General features: G+C 44.7%; 1 protein-coding gene across 3 annotated transcripts in view; it reads right to left on the bottom strand.

Annotated features, from left to right (window-relative positions):
* Positions 1–22,001, bottom strand: part of csnk1g2b (casein kinase 1, gamma 2b) — a 39,162-nt gene that overhangs the window by 6,680 nt on the left and 10,481 nt on the right. For all 3 annotated transcript variants that reach the window (XM_029632646.2, XM_029632644.2, XM_029632645.2), the window contains exon 3: positions 4,887–4,956. In XM_029632646.2, the coding sequence (XP_029488506.1) occupies positions 4,887–4,956 (70 nt within the window). The remainder of the gene's footprint in view (positions 1–4,886; positions 4,957–22,001) is intronic.

Below are 22,001 nucleotides of genomic sequence, written 5' to 3'. Positions count from 1 at the left end.
TAAACAAAAACGTGTGAACGTTGATGCCGTGTGATGGAAAAAAACTGTTTGCCAACACACCCTGTCATGTGGTCATACACTATATGTACAGAAGTATGTGGACACTCAAAATTAGTGGATTCGGCTATTTCAGCTACACCCGTTGCTGACTGATGTATAAAATCGAGCACACAGCCATGCGATCTCCATAGACAAACATTGGCAGTAGAATGGCCTTAATGAAGAGCTCAGTGACTCTCAATGTGGCACCGTCATAAGATGCCACCTTTCCAACAAGTCAGTTTGTCACATTTCTGCCCAGCTAGAGCTGACCCACTCAACTGTAAGTACTGTTATTGGGAAGTGGAAACATCTAGGAGCAACAATGGCTCAGCCGCGAAGTGGTAGGCCACACAAGATCACAGACACGTCCTGTGATCTTGTGACCGCCGAGTGCTGAAGAACATAAAAATCGTCTGTCCTTGGTTACAACACTTACTACCGAGTTCCGAACTGCCTCTGGAAGCAACGCCAGAAGAAGAGCTGTTCGTCGAGAGCTTCATGAAATGGGTTTCCATTGCTGAGCAGCAGCACACAAACCTATGACCACCATGCGCAATGCCAAGCGTTGGCTGGAGTGGTGTAAAGCTTGCCGCCATCGGACTCTGGAGCAGTGGAAACACGTTCTCTGGAGTGATGAATCATGCTTCAACATCTGGGAGTCCAATGGACAAATCTGGGTTTGGCGGATGCCAGGAGAACGCTACATACTTGAATGCATAGTGCGAACTGTAAAGTTTGGTGGAGAAGGAATAATGGTCTGGGGCTGTTTTTCATGGTTCAGACTAGGCCCCTTTGTCCCAGTGAAGGGAAATGTTGACGCTACAGCATACAATGTCATTCTAGACAATTCTGTGCTTCCAACTTTGTGGTAACAGTTTGGGGAAGGCCCTTTCCTGTTTCAGCATGACAATGCCCCCGTGTGCACAAAGCAAGGTCCATACAGAAATGGTTTGTCGAGATCGGTGTGGAAGAACTTGACTGGCCTGCACAGAGCCCTGACCTCAACCCCATCGAACACCTTTGGGATGAATTAGAACGTTGACTGTGAGCCAGGCCTAATCACCCAACATCAGTGCCAGACCTCACTAATGCTCGTGGCTGAATGGAAGCAAGTCCCAGCAGCAATGTTCCAACATCTAGTGGAAAGCCTTCCCAGAAGAGTGGAGGCTGTTAAAGCAGCAAAGGAGGGACCGACTCCATATTAATGCCCATGATTTTTATTCAACGAGCAGATGGCCACATACTTTTGGTCATGTTGTATGTGTGACCTGGGAGGAATTTAGGACTTTATCATCACATCACAAATTCTCTGAAGAGGAGACTTCCAGTTTAACAGTAACTCTATTCCCTATGTGGAACAGATCAAAGGGCAATGGCCATTTGTGACCCCATGGCCACCATGACCTTATGGTCCAGCCTCCAAGGACACATACAGCTCCAGGTTATGCCTCACCAGTTCAGACCAGTATCTGATACCAGTGGCCTTCATTCCATTCCTTGGCTGGCAGTTGTGCCAAAGTGACTGCATGCTCCCCTCCCAGCAGGCGGCTGTCGCCCCGAGGGCACCCCGACCCAGTCAGAGAGAGGAGAGGATCAGCAGCTTTAGTAGTATGGCAGGCTGGCCGGGAGGCTGTGTGAGTGTGGGGAGGTTGGAGGGATTAGAGCAGGATTTACCTGATCACCCCTCAAGTCACTCCCACAGCGAAGCAGTGCAGATCTCACACATCCACACAGCTGTCCCAGGGCACTTTAGGCAGTAGGACTTGCCTGGTAATGATGGCGGCCGAGGTCGGCAGCGACAAAAGATCAACAAGTAAGCTGACTCATCAAAGCCCGCCCAAATCTAGGGAGGGCATTCAGCAGCCCTGCCAATGCACTGATCAATTGGAAAGTGTCTACGCTAGAACAACTGTCTCTGACTACACCTACAATACTCCCTACTGGGGAACTCTAGAGCTGTAAACACAACAAAGATAACAGCTGGGGAAAAGCTTCAACTGAAATGGAAAAGGCCTAGAATAAAATGTAAATTTCAGGGAAACCATTCAAACAAGAATGATTTTATCTTTGACAAAAGCTACACCTAATCATATTTGCTAAGTACTATGTGGATGTTATTCCAGTGTAAAAATAACCCTAGCCAATCACGCCTGTAATAAAAGCACTTATGCAAGGAGTGAGTGGTTTCCTAGAAACTATTCTTTATCGTGATTTATGACAACAGATATAATTGGCTGCTGTCCGCAGCACCACTAGCTTCAAAGTCTATTCTGCTGCCTTCGAGTGCCATTCTGTGCACTGCTCACAACCCACTCTCTCCAAACACAAGTGAAACGTGTCTGGAACAATCCAGAGTATTGTCTCAGACAGGGGCCCCTCTCAGTCTGGCCACTGTGGCAGACAATGTTGCCCTACAATGAAATGTCAAAGTTTAGGCTGAGCCCGAGAGGGAGGGGGTCTCAATTAAACATTTAGAATGCCGAGTGCATCGGGGAGAAAAAAGGCGGCGCTGATTTCATTAGGCCGGGCAGGCAGCGCTGTCGCGATGTAGCCGGGATGAAACGTGATCGTCCAGCCGGCCTGCCCTGCATAGAGCCGGTGTGACTCAGTGGTAGGTTATGTTATCTATCCCAGGAAGGCAGCGCATAAAATATCCAGACTGCTCTGGACTGGATGGACCACAGAAGATCACTGCAAACTCATACTCAAAATGGCACTGATTGATTTATCACTCCCAAGATACCAGGGCAGTAGGCACTGTAGAAGGACACACATACGACTTGTGTAAGAGCAGGCAATGCTTTGAGGCAAAGCTTTGATGATGGGTTACTAAATATTCACATGCACTGATATTATCAGTGAAATCTTAAATCATCTCATAAGGAGACTGGTCACATGCAGTGCTTTCACAAGCGAAGAACATGCTATCAGGACTGTGTGAGCTCAGTCAACCAGTCATCCAGTTAAATTATTGATAGTGACGTAAAAAGTGTATGATGTCTCAGACACCCCATGCTCATTGGTTAATGTTGGGGTTGGGGCGTGGCCAGACCAGGCCAGCTAGTGTGTGTAACTGAATGTGTTGTTCTAGTGATTGGGTGCTTTCCAGGGCAGGCGAGAATTAACACTCTTAAGATAAGCTCCTCTTAAGCACCATGTACAGCTGACACAGCTCCAGTATTTGTGGCAGTGGGGTCCAGGTTCAGACCAGGGCTTGACCCTGGCTTAAATTATGTCACATTCACATTGTAAAAGGACTACACACCTGTATCCATCTGTACCACACATAATCATTTTTACAGAAGAATCATAAGCAGAAGACTTGATAATTACTCACTATTCCACACAATTTTTCAATAGATGTAGCAACCAGTAAGAGTAACACTTTTCCCCCTCCATTCTATAATGGAAGGAAAGCTGGGCCAACATTGTCACTGGCTCCATCTTTAGCTCAGCCTATGAGATTGTAGCAGGCCTCTCTCTGGTGGTCCCTCTGCCACAGTGGCCGGAGGAGGAGAGGGAAGTCAGGATGTGTATAACGCATCAGTGGAAACACTACAGAGGACATGGACTCCTTCAATGGGCTGGCCCAAGGGGTGGGGATAAAGACTCACTATCCAATGAATGAATGAGGATCCACAAGCAACTTCGATCGACTCTGTTCTCAAATAGGTGTAAGGAAGATAAATAGCACAATGTACTATGCTGTGCTGCCTGGGATTGGGAATACAACTACTGGCCCAGTCAGACAGAACACAACAAAGGATAGCTGACAGAGAGATAGGATAGCTGACAGAGAGATAGGCCAGCCCTTTTCCCTGTACATCACAGGAGAGTTTCCCTGGCCTTTCTTCTTCAGGCCGGCCAGAGGCATTGCTGAGACGAGCGATGGAAGTAGATATATACGATAATGGCCCTACATTGAAGGCCATCTATAAATAGACTAGCCTAGGACACCTCTAATGCCCTGCACTCCAACTCCCTATTAACACTGTGAAGCTGCTGCTCTGGCACAGGGACAGAGAGTAAGCTGGCAGGTGATCAGCTCTCTATGAGAGAGAAAGAGACACGAGACACACACTTGTCTTATGAAAGAGAACATCCCTGGGCGCAGTGACACACACTCGTCTTAGAGTGTGCGTGTGTGTGTGTGTGTGTGTGTGGCCTTCCCACTCCAGTGATCAAATGAATGCACAGGCTTTGCCCAAGCTGTTTATCTCTTTCTTTAAAAGCCAAAATGATCAAAGACCAGTGTCCTCAGTCACATTTAGTGGAATTAGAATACAAGTGGTCAGCTTGTCCCTACCTACCCTCAAATACAATACAATCTATTTACGGACCGTAAATACAATATATTCACCAGTTGTTTTCTTAACAGATCAAATGCTCATAAAAAGTGACTTGAACTAACTAATGATGAAAAGTATAGTACTAATCACTTTGGTTAAAATAAACTTTTTTTTATTTATTTTTTAAAGTGGCCCAATGTCAGAGAGATTTTTCAATGATAGAATTAAGCAGTGAGAGGATCAAACACTAAGCATTCCAGGCTGGCCAAGCTTTGCCGTGGGCTGTTCCAGGTCCCTGTCCCTCCCCACCACCTGATCCTACTGCCCCACCTCTCCCCTCTGGAGGTACAGCACAGCCCCACGGATCACAGCACAGAGAGAGCACATAGACATAGCATGAAGGTCCTGGGCCTGCTAGGGAACAACCGTCTGTAGGAGGGGGACAGGGCTTTCATATCTCCCAGATACGTGTGCAGAGAAGATGGCCATCCATCCAGCTGAGCCTACTAGCAAACACTGTTCAACAGTTATAACACTGTAGCTGTATGTGCTTACCTGAACTTCCCAACTGTTTATAAAATCTATATTCCAAGTGAAGCTGTGGAGCCCGTGACTTTATCGGTTCCTAAAAAAGGAAAGAAAGAGAACCCCATTAGTAATGGAAAACACCTAGTGGTTATTAACATATTCAAATAGGTGGATCAACGTCAAGATTATGGTGATAAAATGGTTGAAAAACAATATGTTGTATGTGAAACAGTATAGGCCTTTTCATAGATTCCATGAGACAACTAAGGATGCATCCATGCTTACTATAACATTCCTAAGATCCCTCAGGCTTAGACACCAAAAACGTAAATCATCATCATCTACTTAACACAACATCCTTCCTCCACGAAGATGATGCAAGGGCATTATGTATTTATGAACCAATGTAGCTTGCAAGAGGAAAAACAAACCTGTAAAAACAAAAATGGAGAAAACGGAACCAGGCAAAAAAAAAAGAAGATTTTATTGGGCCCTAGACACATCAGCCACCCAGGGCAGCGTAAGCCTCCTCCAACCAGCACCAGCCTCCCCCGTTTCACAAAATTGGGATCCTTAACATTAAGAAAAATGTATTTTATTTTCCGTGTTATAGCCTAACTAGACAGTAGGCTATATAGGCCTGGGGAACTTTGTGTCATTTAAATAAAACCGGAGAGGAAGAGGCAAACTTTTGGCTACTTTGGTGAACGTGAGGCATGCAAGACAAGACATTAAGAGATACAGATTACCAAGACGTATACAGACGGTTCTTTCTGCCTGCCCCCTCCTCGCTCTCGCTCATGCTGGCTCGCCTGCTCTTTCTCTTTACAAGTGTGTGTTCAGTCTTCGGTCTGTTGCATCTAGAATATCCTAGCCTATTCATTGATGATAGACCCTGCTTTACTGAAATTGTGAGACATTGCAAACCAAGAAATTGCGAGATGCAATGGAATGCTGTGAGATACAGCTTTTGATTGCCACAAGGCCTAGCGCATGGTTCTGACTGTGTGCCTGGTAGCCGACATGCCTATACTGTGCCCTTCCCCTCGCTAGTTCGCTATAAAAGATGCAAGTGTTCATGTTACCGGAAGTACTGTTCCAATAATATTGAATCATAAGAGTTGATTCATAGCGGAATCGAATCTTGACACTCAGAAATAGGAGTCGACCTGCAAGGAATCGTGGAAACAATTATTTTGGAGTCGACTCTCCACCATGACGTCATTGTCGTTACAGTTGAAAAATTTGGTAGAGAAATGCAAGCAAGACCCAAAGCGTTTCTGGCAGCATTACAGCTGCATTGTGAATTCACATGGACTTTTATGATAACGGAAAACCAATTAAAACAAATTGCAGTTTAAACACAAAGTTTTTATTTGTCATATCCCTACTTCACCAGTCTACTAAAACAGCTCTCCTCCACCCAGCACCAGTCTACTCAACAGCTCTCCTCCACCCAGCACAAGTCTACTCAACAGCTCTCCTCCACCCAGCACCAGTCTACTCAACAGCTCTCCTCCACCCAGCACAAGTCTACTCAACAGCTCTCCTCCACCCAGCACAAGTCTACTAAAACAGCTCTCCTCCACCCAGCACCAGTCTACTAAAACAGCTCTCCTCCCCCAGCACCAGTCTACTAAACACCTCTCCTCCCCCAGCACCAGTCTACTAAACACCTCTCCTCCCCCAGCACCAGTCTACTAAACACCTCTCCTCCCCCAGCACCAGTCTACTAAAACAGCTCTCCTCCACCCAGCACCAGTCTACTCAACAGCTCTCCTCCACCCAGCACAAGTCTACTCAACAGCTCTCCTCCACCCAGCACAAGTCTACTCAACAGCTCTCCTCCACCCAGCACAAGTCTACTAAAACAGCTCTCCTCCACCCAGCACCAGTCTACTAAAACAGCTCTCCTCCCCCCAGCACCAGTCTACTAAACACCTCTCCTCCCCCCAGCACCAGTCTACTAAACACCTCTCCTCCCCCCAGCACCAGTCTACTAAACACCTCTCCTCCCCCAGCACCAGTCTACTAAAACAGCTCTCCTCCACCCAGCACCAGTCTACTAAACAGCTCTCCTCCCCCAGCACCAGTCTACTAAACACCTCTCCTCCCCCAGCACCAGTCTACTAAAACAGCTCTCCTCCACCCAGCACCAGTCTACTAAACAGCTCTCCTCCCCCATCACCAGTCTACTAAAACAGCTCTCCTCCACCCAGCACCAGTCTACTAAACAGCTCTCCTCCCCACAGCACCAGTCTACTAAACACCTCTCCTCCCCCAGCACCAGTCTACTAAAACAGCTCTCCTCCACCCAGCACCAGTCTACTAAAACACCTCTCCTCCCCCAGCACCAGTCTACTCAACAGCTCTCCTCCACCCAGCACAAGTCTACTCAACAGCTCTCCTCCACCCAGCACAAGTCTACTCAACAGCTCTCCTCCCCCCAGCACCAGTCTACTAAAACAGCTCTCCTCCACCCAGCACCAGTCTACTAAAACACCTCTCCTCCCCCAGCACCAGTCTACTAAAACAGCTCTCCTCCACCCAGCACCAGTCTACTAAAACAGCTCTCCTCCACCCAGCACCAGTCTACTAAACAGCTCTCCTCCCCCAGCACCAGTCTACTAAACACCTCTCCTCCCCCAGCACCAGTCTACTAAAACAGCTCTCCTCCACCCAGCACCAGTCTACTAAACAGCTCTCCTCCCCCAGCACCAGTCTACTAAACAGCTCTCCTCCCCCAGCACCAGTCTACTAAACAGCTCTCCTCCACCCAGCACCAGTCTACTCAACAGCTCTCCTCTCCCCAGCACCAGCCTACTAAACAGCTCTCCTCGCCCCAGCACCAGTCTACTAAACAGCTCTCCTCCACCCAGCGCCAGTCTACTAAACAGCTCTCCTCCACCCAGCACCAGTCTACTCAACAGCTCTCCTCCCCCCATCACCAGTCTACTAAACAGCTCTCCTCGCCCCAGCACCAGTCTACTAAACAGCTCTCCTCCACCCAGCGCCAGTCTACTCAACAGCTCTCCTCCACCCAGCGCCAGTCTACTCAACAGCTCTCCTCCACCCAGCACCAGTCTACTAAACAGCTCTCCTCCCCCAGCACCAGTCTACTAAACAGCTCTCCTCGCCCCAGCACCAGTCTACTCAACAGCTCTCCTCCCCCCAGCACCAGTCTACTAAACAGCTCTCCTCCCCCCAGCACCAGTCTACTAAACAGCTCTCCTCCACCCAGCGCCAGTCTACTAAACAGCTCTCCTCCCCCCAGCACCAGTCTACTAAACAGCTCTCCTCCACCTAGCGCCAGTCTACTAAACAGCTCTCCTCAGCACCAGTCTACTAAACAGCTCTCCTCCCCCAAGCACCAGTCTACTAAACAGCTCTCCTCCACCCAGCGCCAGTCTACTAAACAGCTCTCCTCTCCTCAGCACCAGTCTACTAAACAGCTCTTCTCCCCCAGCACCAGTCTACTAAACAGCTCTCCTCCACCCAGCACCAGTCTACTCAACAGTGTTTTCATATTAGTGCAGGTGAAGGAAAGGAGATGAAATTAAGATTAAGACACAGCCCCATCCTGCTCCCAGTCTGAACATTAGGCACATCTCGTCCATCTTAAGTGGATATCTGAGGAGAGAGAGACTGGTTAAGTGGAACTGAACTGGACACATGACCAGGCACTGGGCAGTGCGGGACGAGGCACTGTCTGTGACATCATCAGTGGAGGGAGGCTTAGCCTCTCCACTAGGGAGGACGTGGGAAAAAATATATAAATAAAAACAGATGGCTGAAAACCACAGGACCCTAAAACAGAGGCTTATGGGGCTTTACATGCTTAGACTCATCCCAGCAGATAACTATGCAAATGACCAAACCAACCCAGGAGATAATATCTACAATCACGGTAGGTAGCCTACCTTTCCATGTTAAATGGGTCATAAAATTCCTTATCAGTCCCTCTCAAAAATGACAGCAGACCCTCTCGATGCCCAATCTCCACACCCAACCTTTTAAAAGAAGACACTCACAGAGCTCGCACTAGAAGCACAACCTTTTCACTTAGATGGAATAAAGTGCTTAGGCGCAAACAATAAAATGTTATTAGCCACATGCTTTGTAAACAATGAAATGCTTATTTACAGGTCCCTTTTCAAACAATGCAGAGTTAAAGAAAAAAAACATTGAAATAAAAATGTAGAAATAGTGACATGAGGAATAAATACACAGTGATGAACAAATAATAAATAGTCAAAAATGACATGGCTATATACAGGAAGTAGAAAATAACATGGCTACATCGAGGAAGTAGAATAACAAGGCTATATACAGTAAGGGGAGTAACCAGTACCAAGTTGATGTGCAGGGGTACAAGGTAATTGAGGTAGCTATGTACAAATACACTCACCTGACAGTTTATTAGGTACAACACCCTGTTCACAAAAACGGATTGCTACTACAGACAGTGAGGCACATGGCCGTGTCTTGTTATATAAAACAGACAGACAGGCATCGAGACACTCAATTACTGTTTGATTGAACGTTAGAATGGGCAAAACGACTGTGCGTGGTTGGGCAAATAATGGAGTAGTATAACAGTGGTGTGCAAAACGGCATCTTGGAATGCACAACTAGTTGGTCCTTGTCACCGATGGGCTGGAGTGGACAGTTGAGAAGTGGAAATCATTGCCTGGAACATGACAGTGTGTTCAGTTTACTTGAGTGGCCTGCACACTCCCCAGACCTCCACCAAATAGAGCATCTTTGAGATGAGATGGAACGGGCTGTTTGCAGTACCAATATACCGCTGTCCAATCTGCAGAAACTGCATGATGCTGTCGCGTCAGCATGGACCAACATCCCTGTGGAATGTTTGCGACACCTAGTAGAATTCAGGCTGTTCTGGAGGCAAAGGGGCGTCCGACCCGGTACTAGATGGGTGTACAGTGCCTTGACTTTTTCCACATTTTGTTGTGTTTAAAATGGATGAAATTGAGACGTGTCACTACAGTACACACAATACCCCATAATGTCAAAGTGAAATTATGTTTTTAGAATTGCTTACAAACTTATTAAAAATGAAAATCTGAAATGTCTTGAGTCAGTAAGTATTCAACCCGTTTGTTATGGCAAGCCTAAAGTTCAGGAGTAAAAATGTGCTTAACCTCTTGAACCTCTGGGGGCAGTATTTCATTTTTGGATGAAAAACGTTCCCGTTTTAAACAAGATATTTTGTCACGAAAAGATGCTCGACTATGCATATAATTGACAGCTTTGGAAAGAAAACACTCTGACGTTTCCAAAACTGCAAAGATATTGTCTGTGAGTGCCACAGAACTAATGCTACAGGCGAAACCAAGATGAAATTTCATACAGGAAGTGAGCCAGATTTTGAATGCGCTGTGTTCCAATGTCTCCTTATATGGCTGTGAATGCGCAAGGAATGAGCCTAGACTTTCTGTCGTTTCCCCAAGGGGTTTGCAGCATTGTGACGTATTTGTAGGCATATCATTGGAAAATTGACCATAAGAGACTACATTTACCAGGTGTCTGCTCGGTGTCCTCCGTCGAAACTATTACGTAATCTCCAGGTGCGTGCATTTTCCCACTTTGAACAGAGGAGAAACCAAACTGCCACGAGTGATTTATCATCGAATAGATATGTGAAAAACACCTTGAGGATTGATTCTAAACAACGTTTGCCATGTTTCTGTCGATATTATGGAGTTAATTTGGAAAAAAGTTTGCGTTGTAATGACTGAATTTTCGGGGTTTTCTTAGCCAAACGTGATGAACAAAACAGAGCGATTTCTCCTACACAAATAATATTTTTGGAAAAACTGAACATTTGCTATCTAACTGAGAGTCTCCTCATTGAAAACATCCGAAGTTCTTCAAAGGTAAATGATTTTATTTGAATGCTTTTCTTGTTTTTGTGAAAATGTTGCCTGCTGAATGCTAGGCTTAATGCTATGCTAGCTATCAATATTCTTACACAAATGCTTGTGTAGCTATGGTTGAAAAGCATTTTTTGAAAATCTGAGATGACAGTGTTGTTAACAAAAAGCTAAGCTTTTGTGAGCCAATATATTTATTTCATTTCATTTGCGATTTTCATGAATAATTACACTCCCGGATACAGGATTGCTCGTCGCAACAGGTTAACAAGTCACATAAGTTGCATGGACTCACTGTGTGCAATAATAGTGTTTAACATTGTTTTTGAATGACCACCTCATCTCTATACCCCACACATACAGATATGTAAGGTCCCTCAGTCGAGCAGTGAATTTCAAGCACGTAGTCAACAACAAAGACCAGGGAGGTTTCCAATGGTTCGCAAAGAAGGGCATCTATTGGTAGATGGGTAAAAAAAATGAAAGCATTGAATGTCCCTTTAAGCAATGGTGAAGTTATTATACTTTGGATGGTGTATCAATACACCCAGTCCCTACAAAGATACAGGTGTCCTTCCTAACTCAGTAGCTAGAGAGGAAGGAAACCCTTTAGGGATTTCACCATGAGGCCAACAGTGATTTAAAAAAAGTTCCAGAGTTTAATGGCTGTGATAGGAGAAAACGGTGGATGGATCAAAAACGGTATTTACTCCACAATACTAACCTAAATGAGAGTGAAAAGAAGGAAGCCTGTACAGAATAAAATATATTCTAAAACATGCATCCTGTTTTCAATAAGGCTCTACAGTAATACCTCAAACAATGTGGCAACGAAATGAACTTTTTGTCCTGAATACAAAGCGTTATATTTGGAGCAAATCCAACAACACATCACTGAGCACCACACCATATTTTCAAGTATGGTGGTGGCTGCATCATGTTATGGGTATGCTTGAGTAACCGGTGTGAAATGGCTAGCTGGTTAGCGGTGCAAGCTAGTAGAGTTTCAAATCGGTGACGTCACTCGCCCTGAGACATTGAAGTAGTTGTTTCCCTAGCTCTGCAAGGGCTGTGGATTTTGTGGAGCGATAGGTATTGAGGCTTCGAGGGTGACTGTTGTCGATGTGTGCAGAGGGTCCCAGTTTCATGCCCAGGTGGGGGTGAGGAGAGGGACGAAAGCAATACTGTTCCACTTTTAGGATATAAAATACGGAATAGAGCTAGAGGAAAACCTAGTTCAGTCTACTTTTCAACAGACACTGGGAGACAAATGTACCTTTCAGCAGGACAATAAGCTGAAACACAAAGCCAAATATACACTGGAGTTGCTTACCAAAACGACATTGAATGTTCCTGAGTGGCCTAGTTATAGTTTTGACTTAAACTGGCAGGGAAATCTATGGCAAGACTTGAAAACGTGCTTCTACACCTGCATTGCTTGCTGTTTGGGGTTTTAGGCTGGGTTTCTGTACAGCACTTTGAGATATCAGCTGATGTACAAAGGGCTATATAAATAAATTTGATTTGATTTTGATTTGATTTGAAAAAGGCTGTCTAGCAATGATCACCAACCAACTTGACAGCACTTGAAGAACATTTTAAATAATAATGGACAAATATTGTACATTCAAGGTGTGCTAAGCTCTTAGAGAGACTTACCCAAAAAGACTTACAGCTGTAATCTATGCCAAAGGTGATTCTAACATGTATTGACACAGTGGGTTGAATACTTACCTAATCAAGATGGTGTTTTATTTACCATATATATATATTTTACGTTAAAAATGTTCTTCCACTTTGACAGAGTAGTTTGTGTAGTCCGTTGGCGAACAATTACACTTATCAATTTTAATCTCAACACTGTGGTTTACATGCTCAAATGCCCATGTAGGCTTGTTTACATTGGTCAGATGAAACACGCACTCAAAGTAAAAATAGCTGAACACAAAACAGCTATCCGCACCAAAAATATGGACTATGCGATTGTGCGGCATTACGTAAATGCCAGTTATGGCTCAGCCTCTACCTTGAAATTGTGGGGAATTTAGAAAGTTTCTCTTTCCTCAATATAGTGAGAAAATTGTTACAGAGAGGCACTTTGAATCGACTGCTTAGATTGTGTCGAGCCGAAGGGTCTGAATGAACAGCTCGCTCTCATCTTTTTGTAAATATTTTATTATTCAAGAGGAATGTATGTGTAGGAATCTTGAATGATGGTCATACTCTTATTTGAATAACCTACAGTGGGGCAAAAAAGTATTTAGTCAGCCACCAATTGTGCAAGTTCTCTCACTTAAAAAGATGAGAGGCCTGTAATTTTCATCATAGGTACACTTCAACTATGACAGACAAAATGAGAGAAAAAAAAATCCAGAGAATCACATTGTAGGAATTTTAACGAATTGACTTGCAAATTATGGTGGAAAATAAGTATTTGGTCAATAACAAAAGTTTATTTCAATACTTTGTTATATACCCTTTGTTGGCAATGACAGACGTCAAATGTTTTCTGTAAGTCTTTACAAGGTTTTCACACACTGTTGCTGGTATTTTGGCCCATTCCTCCATGCAGATCTCCTGTAGAGCAGTGATGTTTTGGGGCTGTTGCTGGGCAACACGGACTTTCAACTCCCTCCAAAGATTTTCTATGGGGTTGAGATCTGGAGATTGGCTAGGCCACTCCAGGACCTTGAAATGTTTCTTACGGATGTTCTTCGGATGCAACTCAGCATTCTTTGTCCTCCAAACACGAGTTGAGTTTTTACCAAAAAGTTCTATTTTGGTTTCATCTGACCATATGACATTCTCCCAATCTTCTTCTGGATCATCCAAATGCTCTCTAGCAAAACTTCAGATGGGCCTGGACATGTACTGGCTTAAGCAGGGGGACACGTCTGGCACTGCAGGATTTGAGTCCCTGGCGGCGTAGTGTGTTACTGATGGTAGGCTTTGTTACTTTGGTCCCAGTTTTCTGCAGGTCATTCACTAGGTCCCCCGGTGTGGTTCTGGGATTTTTGCTCACCGTTCTTGTGATCATTTGACCCCACGGGGTGAGATCTTGCGTGGAGCCCCAGATCGAGGGAGATTATCAGTGGTCTTGTATGTCTTCCATTTCCTAATAATTGCTCCCACAGTTGATTTCTTCAAACCAAGCTGCTTACCTATTGCAGATTGTCTTCCCAGCCTGGTGTAGGTCTACAATTTTGTTTCTGGTGTCCTTTGACAGCTCTTTGGTCTTGGCCATAGTGGAGTTTGGAGTGTGACTGTTTGAGGTTGTGGACAGGTGTCTTTTATACTAATAACAAGTTCAAACAGGTGCCATTAATACAGGTAACGAGTGGAGGACAGGAGAAGTCACAGGTCTGTGAGAGCCAGAAATCTTGTTTGTTTGTAGGTGACCAAATAAATTCATTAAAAATCCTACAATGTGATTGAAGTGTACCTATGATGAAAATTACAGGCCTCCCTCATCTTTTTAAGTGGGAGAACTTGCACAATTGGTGGCTGACTAAATACTTTTTCGCCCCCACTGTATGTAGTTGCTACTACTACTATTGACAGTATAGATATTATTGACATGTTTAGTTGACATGACGAGTGGGACACTCCCCTGCGAGGACACATACAGTAGGTGCTTCCCACATTTTTCCTACTCAAATCAAATGTTATTTGTCACATGTGCCAAACACAACAGGTGTAGACCTTGGTGAAATGCTTACTTAAAAGCCCTTAAACTTACAATGTAGTTCAAGAAATAGAGATAAGAAAATATTGACTAAATAAACTAATGTAAATAAAAAGTAACACAATGAAATAACAACGAGGCTATATACAGGGGGTACTCGTATCGAATCAATGTGCGGTGTTACAGGTTAGTCGAGGTAGTTTGTACATGTAGGTAGGGGTAAAGTGACAATGCATAGATAATATGTAGCAGCAGTGTAGGGGGGGGGGCAATGTAAATAGTCCAGGTGGCCATTTGATTAATTGTTCAGCAGTCTTATAGCTTGGGGGTAGAAGCTGGTAAGGAGCCTTTTGAATCTAGACTTGGCGCTCCGGTACCGCTTGCCTTGCGGTAGCAGAGAGAACAGTCTATGACTTGGATGACTGGAGTCTTTGACAATTTTTTGGGCCTTCCTCTGACACTACCTAGTATATAGGTCCTGGATGGCAGGATGCTTGGCCCCAGTGATGTATTGCGCTGTACGCACTACCCTCTGTAGCGCCTTACGGTCAGATGCTGAGCAGTTGCCATACTAGGTGGTGATGCAACCGATCAGGATGTTCTTGATGGTGCAGCTGTAGAACGTTTTGAGGATCTGGGGACCCATGTCAAATCTTTTCCGTCTCCTAAGGGGGAAAAGGTGTTGTCGTGCCCTTTTCATAACCGTCTTGGTGTGTTTGGACAATGTTGTTGGTGATGTGGACAGCAAGGAACTTGAAACTCTCGACCCCCTCCACTACAGCCCTGTCGATGTTAATGGGGGACTGTTCGGCCCTCATTTTCCTGTAGTCCACGATCAGCTCCTTTGTCTGGCTCACATTGAGGGAGAGGTTGTTGTCCACACTGCCAGGTCTCTGAAGACCTCCCTATAGGCTGTCACATTGTTGTCAGTGATCAGGCCTACCACTGTTGTGTCGTCAGCAAACTTAATGATGGTGTTGGAGTCGTGGATGAACAGGGAGTACAGGTGGGGACTAAGCACGCACCTGAGGGGCCCCGGTGTTGAGGATCAGTGTGGCAGATGTGTTGTTGCCTACCCTTACCACCTGGGGGCGGCCCGTTAGAAAGTCTAGGATCCTGGTGGGAAAAGGCAGTGTGGAGTGCGATTACGTCATCTGTGGATCTGTTGGGTCGGTATGCACATTTTGTGGGTCTCTAGGGTTTCCAGGATGATGGTGTTGATGTGAGCCATGACCAGTTTTTCAAAGCACTCCATGGCTACCGACGGCTCTGATGAAGGTGATTCATGCCAAAAACGTAAGCCTATTGTTGGCTTCTCCCATCAATAAATCTATAACATTTACAAAGCCACAAAGTCCTCCATTATCTTTATTCTCCCAGATAGTCAGTTGAAGTATCCTGGGGTAAGGAATGTTTTGGGGGGGGTTCCATTTTAATGACACACAACAAAATGTGGAAAAAGTCAAGGGTTGTGAATACTTCGAGAGTCCTTGTAGTTAGGGGTAAAGTGACTAGGCAACAGGATAGATAACACAGTAGCAACACTGGTACCGCTTGCCTCGTGGTAGCAGAGAGAACAGTCTATCGCTTGGGTGGCTGGAGTCTTTCACCCTTATTTTGGGCCTTCCTCTGACACCGCCTGGTATAGAGGTTCTTAAGCGTTTAAGGATGTCCCCACAGCTGCTCTTTTCAGGAAATGAGCAGTCCAAAAGCAGATGATCTGTAACGTAAGGTTACAGCTTATTCTCCCTAAATCTAATATTCAAATGAAATCACACATTTGGGCTTGTAAAGATTTTAACGTATAGGCTGAATAATGGCTTGTGTACTTCAATGAAGCAAATGTATTCTTCCCAGAAACTCGTCAGCTGGACTGGACACAGGTGTCTGTCAAACCCAAAATGTGTGTGGGGGGGATTAGAAGATAAATAGAAAAACACCTTTTTGTCATATCCTTTTCATAAATTGTGATTTTTGTTACACTCTATAAGCATATTATTTAGCTGAGCATGTACAGCAGACAAGGAGTGTGACCCGGCAAGGCTGGGGACTGGTGCAGCTGACCTACAGCCAGGGCTAAAAGGAACTTCAGTGTTGGACCTCCTGCTGCAGCCCCTCTCCTGCTCAGCTGCCCCCACCACACCGCTCACAGACCGCTCTCCAACTAAGGACTAACTAAAAAGGATCAGCCAGCCTGTTTCACAGCCAAGCCTGTAGTAGCATAGTAGTTGTTGTAAGGGAGATATCATTTTCCTATCAAGCTTGCCTTGACCTATTAGCATTTCATTCCAAGAAACACGCTTTAGGCTCGTCAACATCTCATTATGTCATAGATCTTATGATCATGGCAGGTTTTAACTTGAGCTCATTAATGCGTTCCTGAGCTGGTCTGAAAACTGTGCTACGGATCTCTGGGTGGATTACGGATGCAGCTGATCATCTAAATCTGATCATGGTAGCTCCATCGCAACTGACAGAGAGAGAGAGATCCTGTTGACACGGATCCCGGGAGATTGCCTCTTGACCCGTCTCCGGAAGATCCTCACTGTAATACAGCATATTACTGAAACTGCCATTACGTAAGACGTGGGAAATAAATACACCACTGTGTATCCTCATCTTGACCATCAATCAGGCACTGTACGTGGTGCAGAGTTCAGAGAAATGGGCATCCCTGATTATATCCTCACTGCTATAGTCAAATACTAAACCATAAAAATGGAAATTATATTTATCATTTTAGGGAGCAGACTGAACATTCAAACAGAGCATAAGCCCAGGTATCACCACTGTGCCCAGACCTGCATAAGGAAATGAGTGATGCTATAATACTAGTAAACAGGGTGCAAGGGGTTGTCTCTTCAGCTTTAATTGCCAGAGGTGTGGAAGAGGCAATGTGAGAGAGCAACAGCTGGCCTGTGTCCAGCCCTTCTCCTGTTTCAGATCATGTTTCAGATGGAGCCGGCAGCTGCCACCACGTGATAAGCAGCGCTTCAAACATGTCTGCCTCAGCTGCCCCCCAGCCACTGAAAGAACACTAGCACCAGTGACACAGGCGGCTCCGCTCTGACACGAGATGGAGGAGTGGACCTCAATAGCGAATGGAACGACTACTACACCCAGTGTCCCCCTGCTACTACACAGCTCTCTCTCCCCACAAACACAGCCCTGGGTTTTATAGGTCATAATTAACCATTTCCAGAGCAACAGCTTGATGTAATTGTTGGGCATTGATTACGTGAATAGCCTGTTCACTAAAAGCAGCCTTTATACATCACAGGGTTAAAATAGGTTGGCTTGTGAAAAATAGGCAGTTCAATCATCAACATGTCAGTTTCGCTCATGCACAACATGCTGATGGAGTGTTTGTACTTTAACACACTACAACCACAAGCTGCAATAGGTGTGTGATACAATAAAAGGAGGAAGAGGATACAGCAACTCTGATTTCCATGTTATGGTTGACCACAATTCACCTTTTCGCCAGCCACGGCAAGTCCTTAGTATCTTATACATATTGGTCTCCACATACATATCCACTAAGTAGTAATGAGCACTATGAGGTCATTCAAATATCAGTCCTTCAGCAGCGGGGAAATATCTTACAGGGAGTCTCCATGGAAGTGTAATTCACTTATCACTCTCCTTCAAAGCCGTGAGCTATTGCCAGTCAAAGCAGAAGCTGTCCATCACGGTCACCAGCAGATTCAGCCCACAAGCTTTCCCGGGGTTTATTGCAAATAACATGGGCCTCATAGGTGGCAGGTTGAACAACTGTCATCCTCTCCATCTCCAGCTGTCAATAAATGACTGTACAGGAGGGGCAGAAATTAAAGACAAGACTGATTTCCCCCACACCTCTTCCTTATATGGAGGCTGACTTCTATTTACGGTCTTCACCCTAAGTGAGTGAGTGAGTGAGTGAGTGAGTGAGTGAGTGAGTGAGTGAGCGACAAGAGGTCACTTATGTCTAAATCCATGGCAGATTTATTGAGGGGCACCAGGGCATCATGACCTTGATCGCCAGATCCCTAGTCCACTCAAAACGGCAAAAAGGGTGCCAACCAGCCCAACACATTAACTGAGGGTAGATTGTAGCACGTGGAGAGATTTCAGTAGGAAAAGAGCACCTCCCCGGGGCAGTAAAAGAGAATGAGTAGTAGCCTAATAAAAATGTGATAGGAAAAAGGCTAATGGATATCAAACAACATAATAGATCATCTTTATGTACAGAAACGGAATCCGTAAATCACAAGTCACCATGGGACAGCAGAAGAAAAATGGCTGTTTTTCAAGTAAATGGCTTAAATGAATTATGAGCTGCAATTCCTGTAAAGTTGTTAGGATGTGTTTCTTTAAGGCTTGGGTTCCCCCCCAGATTGTAAGCCTGCAGTGTACTTACAGGAGTGGGCTCCTGCTTCCATCACTGAAGGATTCGTCAGTGTGAGAAAGTGCACAGCTGAACCACAGACTAGACCACTGTGTGTGGAAATGGCTGGCCAACAAAGACGACCTTTCAGCGCTCAGCCGTTTCTCACTCTGCTTTTTCTCTCTGTGCAGTGCAGTTCCAGATAGTCAGACTGAGGGCTGCAACTAGCATGTCCCTCTCTCTCACTGGCAAGGGTGACACTGGCATTCACCTTTGTCCCAGGTGCAGCCACCACCCAATCGCATGCTGCTCATGCAACTTCGTATGAGGCAGAAAATAATATACAAGACACTTGCCAGTCCATAATGAACAGAGGCTAATACTGACAACTAAAACAGAAGCCATATTACAAAGGGCTGCAACATTAACTGGGTTATTCAGGGCCTGCATGAGAGTCGTTCCATGTCCTTCCAGCAAGACATGACACCCACCATGTCAGACTATTCTGAAAACGTTTTTGTAGTTAGAAATAGATGAGATTAGGCCTCCCGACCAGCGCAGCAGTCTAAGGCACTGCATCACAGTGCTAGAGACGTCACTACGGACACGTGTTTCGGGGGGACACATTGCTCTCACCTTGTCCTCTCCAGAGTCCATACGGGAGTTGCAGCAATGGGACAAGACTGTAACTACCAAATGGATATCACGAAAAAGGGGTAAAAAAAAATACTAAAAATAAATCAATAAATAGTTAAGATTAGCATTCCGGCAACTTTATGTGTTGAGATTGTATTTGATCTCTGGGAAATTAAGCTCATTGATTGCACCCAAATTGGCCATGCTAAATTATAGGATTCACATAATATTCAATAAATATAGTAACCAAACATCCAATTCTGGACCAAACCATTGAGTAATCCAATGAAATGGTCAAAAGCCACCTCCCCAATCACCAGTATATAGTATCACTTCTCCATGTCTGACAAGTAGTATGGAGCTTCTTTAGTATAGTTTACATTTTCTGTGAATTTTAAAACATACAATCCACCTGCAGTGAAGCCATACAACATTTACATTACAGGCATCTAGCAGAGGCTCCCCACATCCAGAGCAACCGACAAGAGCCCCGCTCAAGGGCACATCGATGGATCCCCCACCCAGACGACTCGGGAGCCCGAGGCAGTGGCCTCTTGGTCAACGGTCCAGTGCTCCCAACCACCAGGCCACCCTCAAAAACAGGCATTGGCTGTAACCTTTTTTAGTGTCATTAAAAATTTTAAAAAGTTTTTTTTTTTTACTGCCATTTTACCCCTCAATCAGCAATTTCACTCACACTCATCTCCAGTTCTGCTAGCTACTCCATCTGGATTTCTACACACCATATACAGTATATTTCAACTATGCTGTGATGTTGAACATACAAGTTTCATCTAAATCGATAGAATCTGATTGAGAGTTAAATAAAAATTCAGATAAATAATTTTGCAAAGAGCAGTGTTTCCGCTGCATATATGGCGCTGCATCACGGCCAAATGATTGCTGCCGGCCCCAAAGAAATATGGAACATGAAAATATATTTCTACCGAGGCACACTTTGAAGATGCTAGAACAGTCCACATTAACTTTTCCTCTGCAAACAAAAAGAGTAATGAACAGAAACAGACAACCCCATAGTAGAATAGTTTATCTATTTACCTAGTCGGCTTGTAGTGTAGGTTCTATGAGAGAGAAAATATTTGAGGCGCATTGAAGTTACAGTGCATACGGAAAGTATTCAGACCCCTGGATTTATTCCACATTTTGTTACGTTACAGCCTAATTCTAAAATGTATCAAATTAAACGTTTTACTCATCAATCTACACACAATACCCCATAATGACAAAGTGAAACAGTATGACATTTTTTCAGATGTATTAAAAATAAACAGAAATACCTTATTTACATAAGTATTCAGACCCTTTGCTATGAGACTCAAAATTGAGCTCAAGTGCATCCTGTTTCCATTGATCATCCTTGAGATGTTTCTACAACTTGGAATGCACCTGTGGTAAATTCAATTAATTGGACAGGTACACACACCTGTCTATATAAAAGGTCCCACAGTTGACAGTGCATGTCAGAGCAAAAACCAAGCCATGAGGTCGAAGGAATTCTCTGTAGAGCTCAGACAGGATTGTGTCGAGGCACAAATCTGGAGAAGGGTACCAAAACATTTCTGCAACATTTATTGGGGCCCTTCAGAGTGGCCTAAATCATTCTAAAATGGAAGAAGTTTGGAACCACCAAGACTCGTCCGGGTTCTTGGTCAGGGTGGTGACCAAGAACCCGATAACTCTGACAGAGCTCTAGAGTTCCTCTGTGGAGATAGGAGAACCTTTCAGAAGGACAACCATCTCTGCAGCACTCCACCAAATCAGGCCTTTATGGTAGAGGCCAGACGGACGCCACTCCTCAGTAAAAGGTACATACATGACAGCCCGCTTGGAGTTTGCCAAAAAGTACCTAAAGGACTCTCAAACCATGAATAACAAAATTCTCTGGTCTGATGAAACCAAGATTGATCTCTTTGTCCTGAATGCCAAGCGTCACGGAGGAAACCAGGCAACATCCTACGGTGAAGCATGGTGGTGGCAGCCCCGGCCAAAGCCCGGACTTGAACACGATGAAACATCTCTGGAGACCTGAAAATAGCTGTGCAGCGACGCTCCCCATCCAACCTGACAGAACTTGAGAGGATCTGCAGAGAAGGGGAGAAACTTCCCAAATACAGGTGTGCCAAGCTTGTAACGTCATACCCAAGAAGATTTGAGGCTGTAATATCTGCCCGAGGTGCTTCAAAAGTACCGAGTAGAGTCTGAATACTTTTGTAAATATGATTTTCAAAATATTATGGGGTATTCTGTGTAGATTAATGAGGGAAAATGTCATCAATTTCAGAATAAGGCTGTAATGTAACAAAATGTGGAAAAAGTCAAGGGGTCAGAATACTTTCCGAATATACTAACTTTTTGGACAACACAACAAAATTTACATAGAAATGTGAGTTATAGATCTGTCACTCATTGAAAGCAAGTCTAAGAAGCAGTAGATATGTTCTATGTGTGATATTTCTATGCTTCCCATTTGAACGTTTAGTTTTTGCATTTTTTATTTCATCACAAACTGAAATTAGGTGAACTATTCAAATTTC

The sequence above is a fragment of the Oncorhynchus nerka genome, linkage group LG24, assembly GCF_034236695.1.
Source record: "Oncorhynchus nerka isolate Pitt River linkage group LG24, Oner_Uvic_2.0, whole genome shotgun sequence".
NCBI lineage: Eukaryota > Metazoa > Chordata > Actinopteri > Salmoniformes > Salmonidae > Oncorhynchus > Oncorhynchus nerka.
This window is presented reverse-complemented; position numbering and strand designations above follow the sequence as displayed.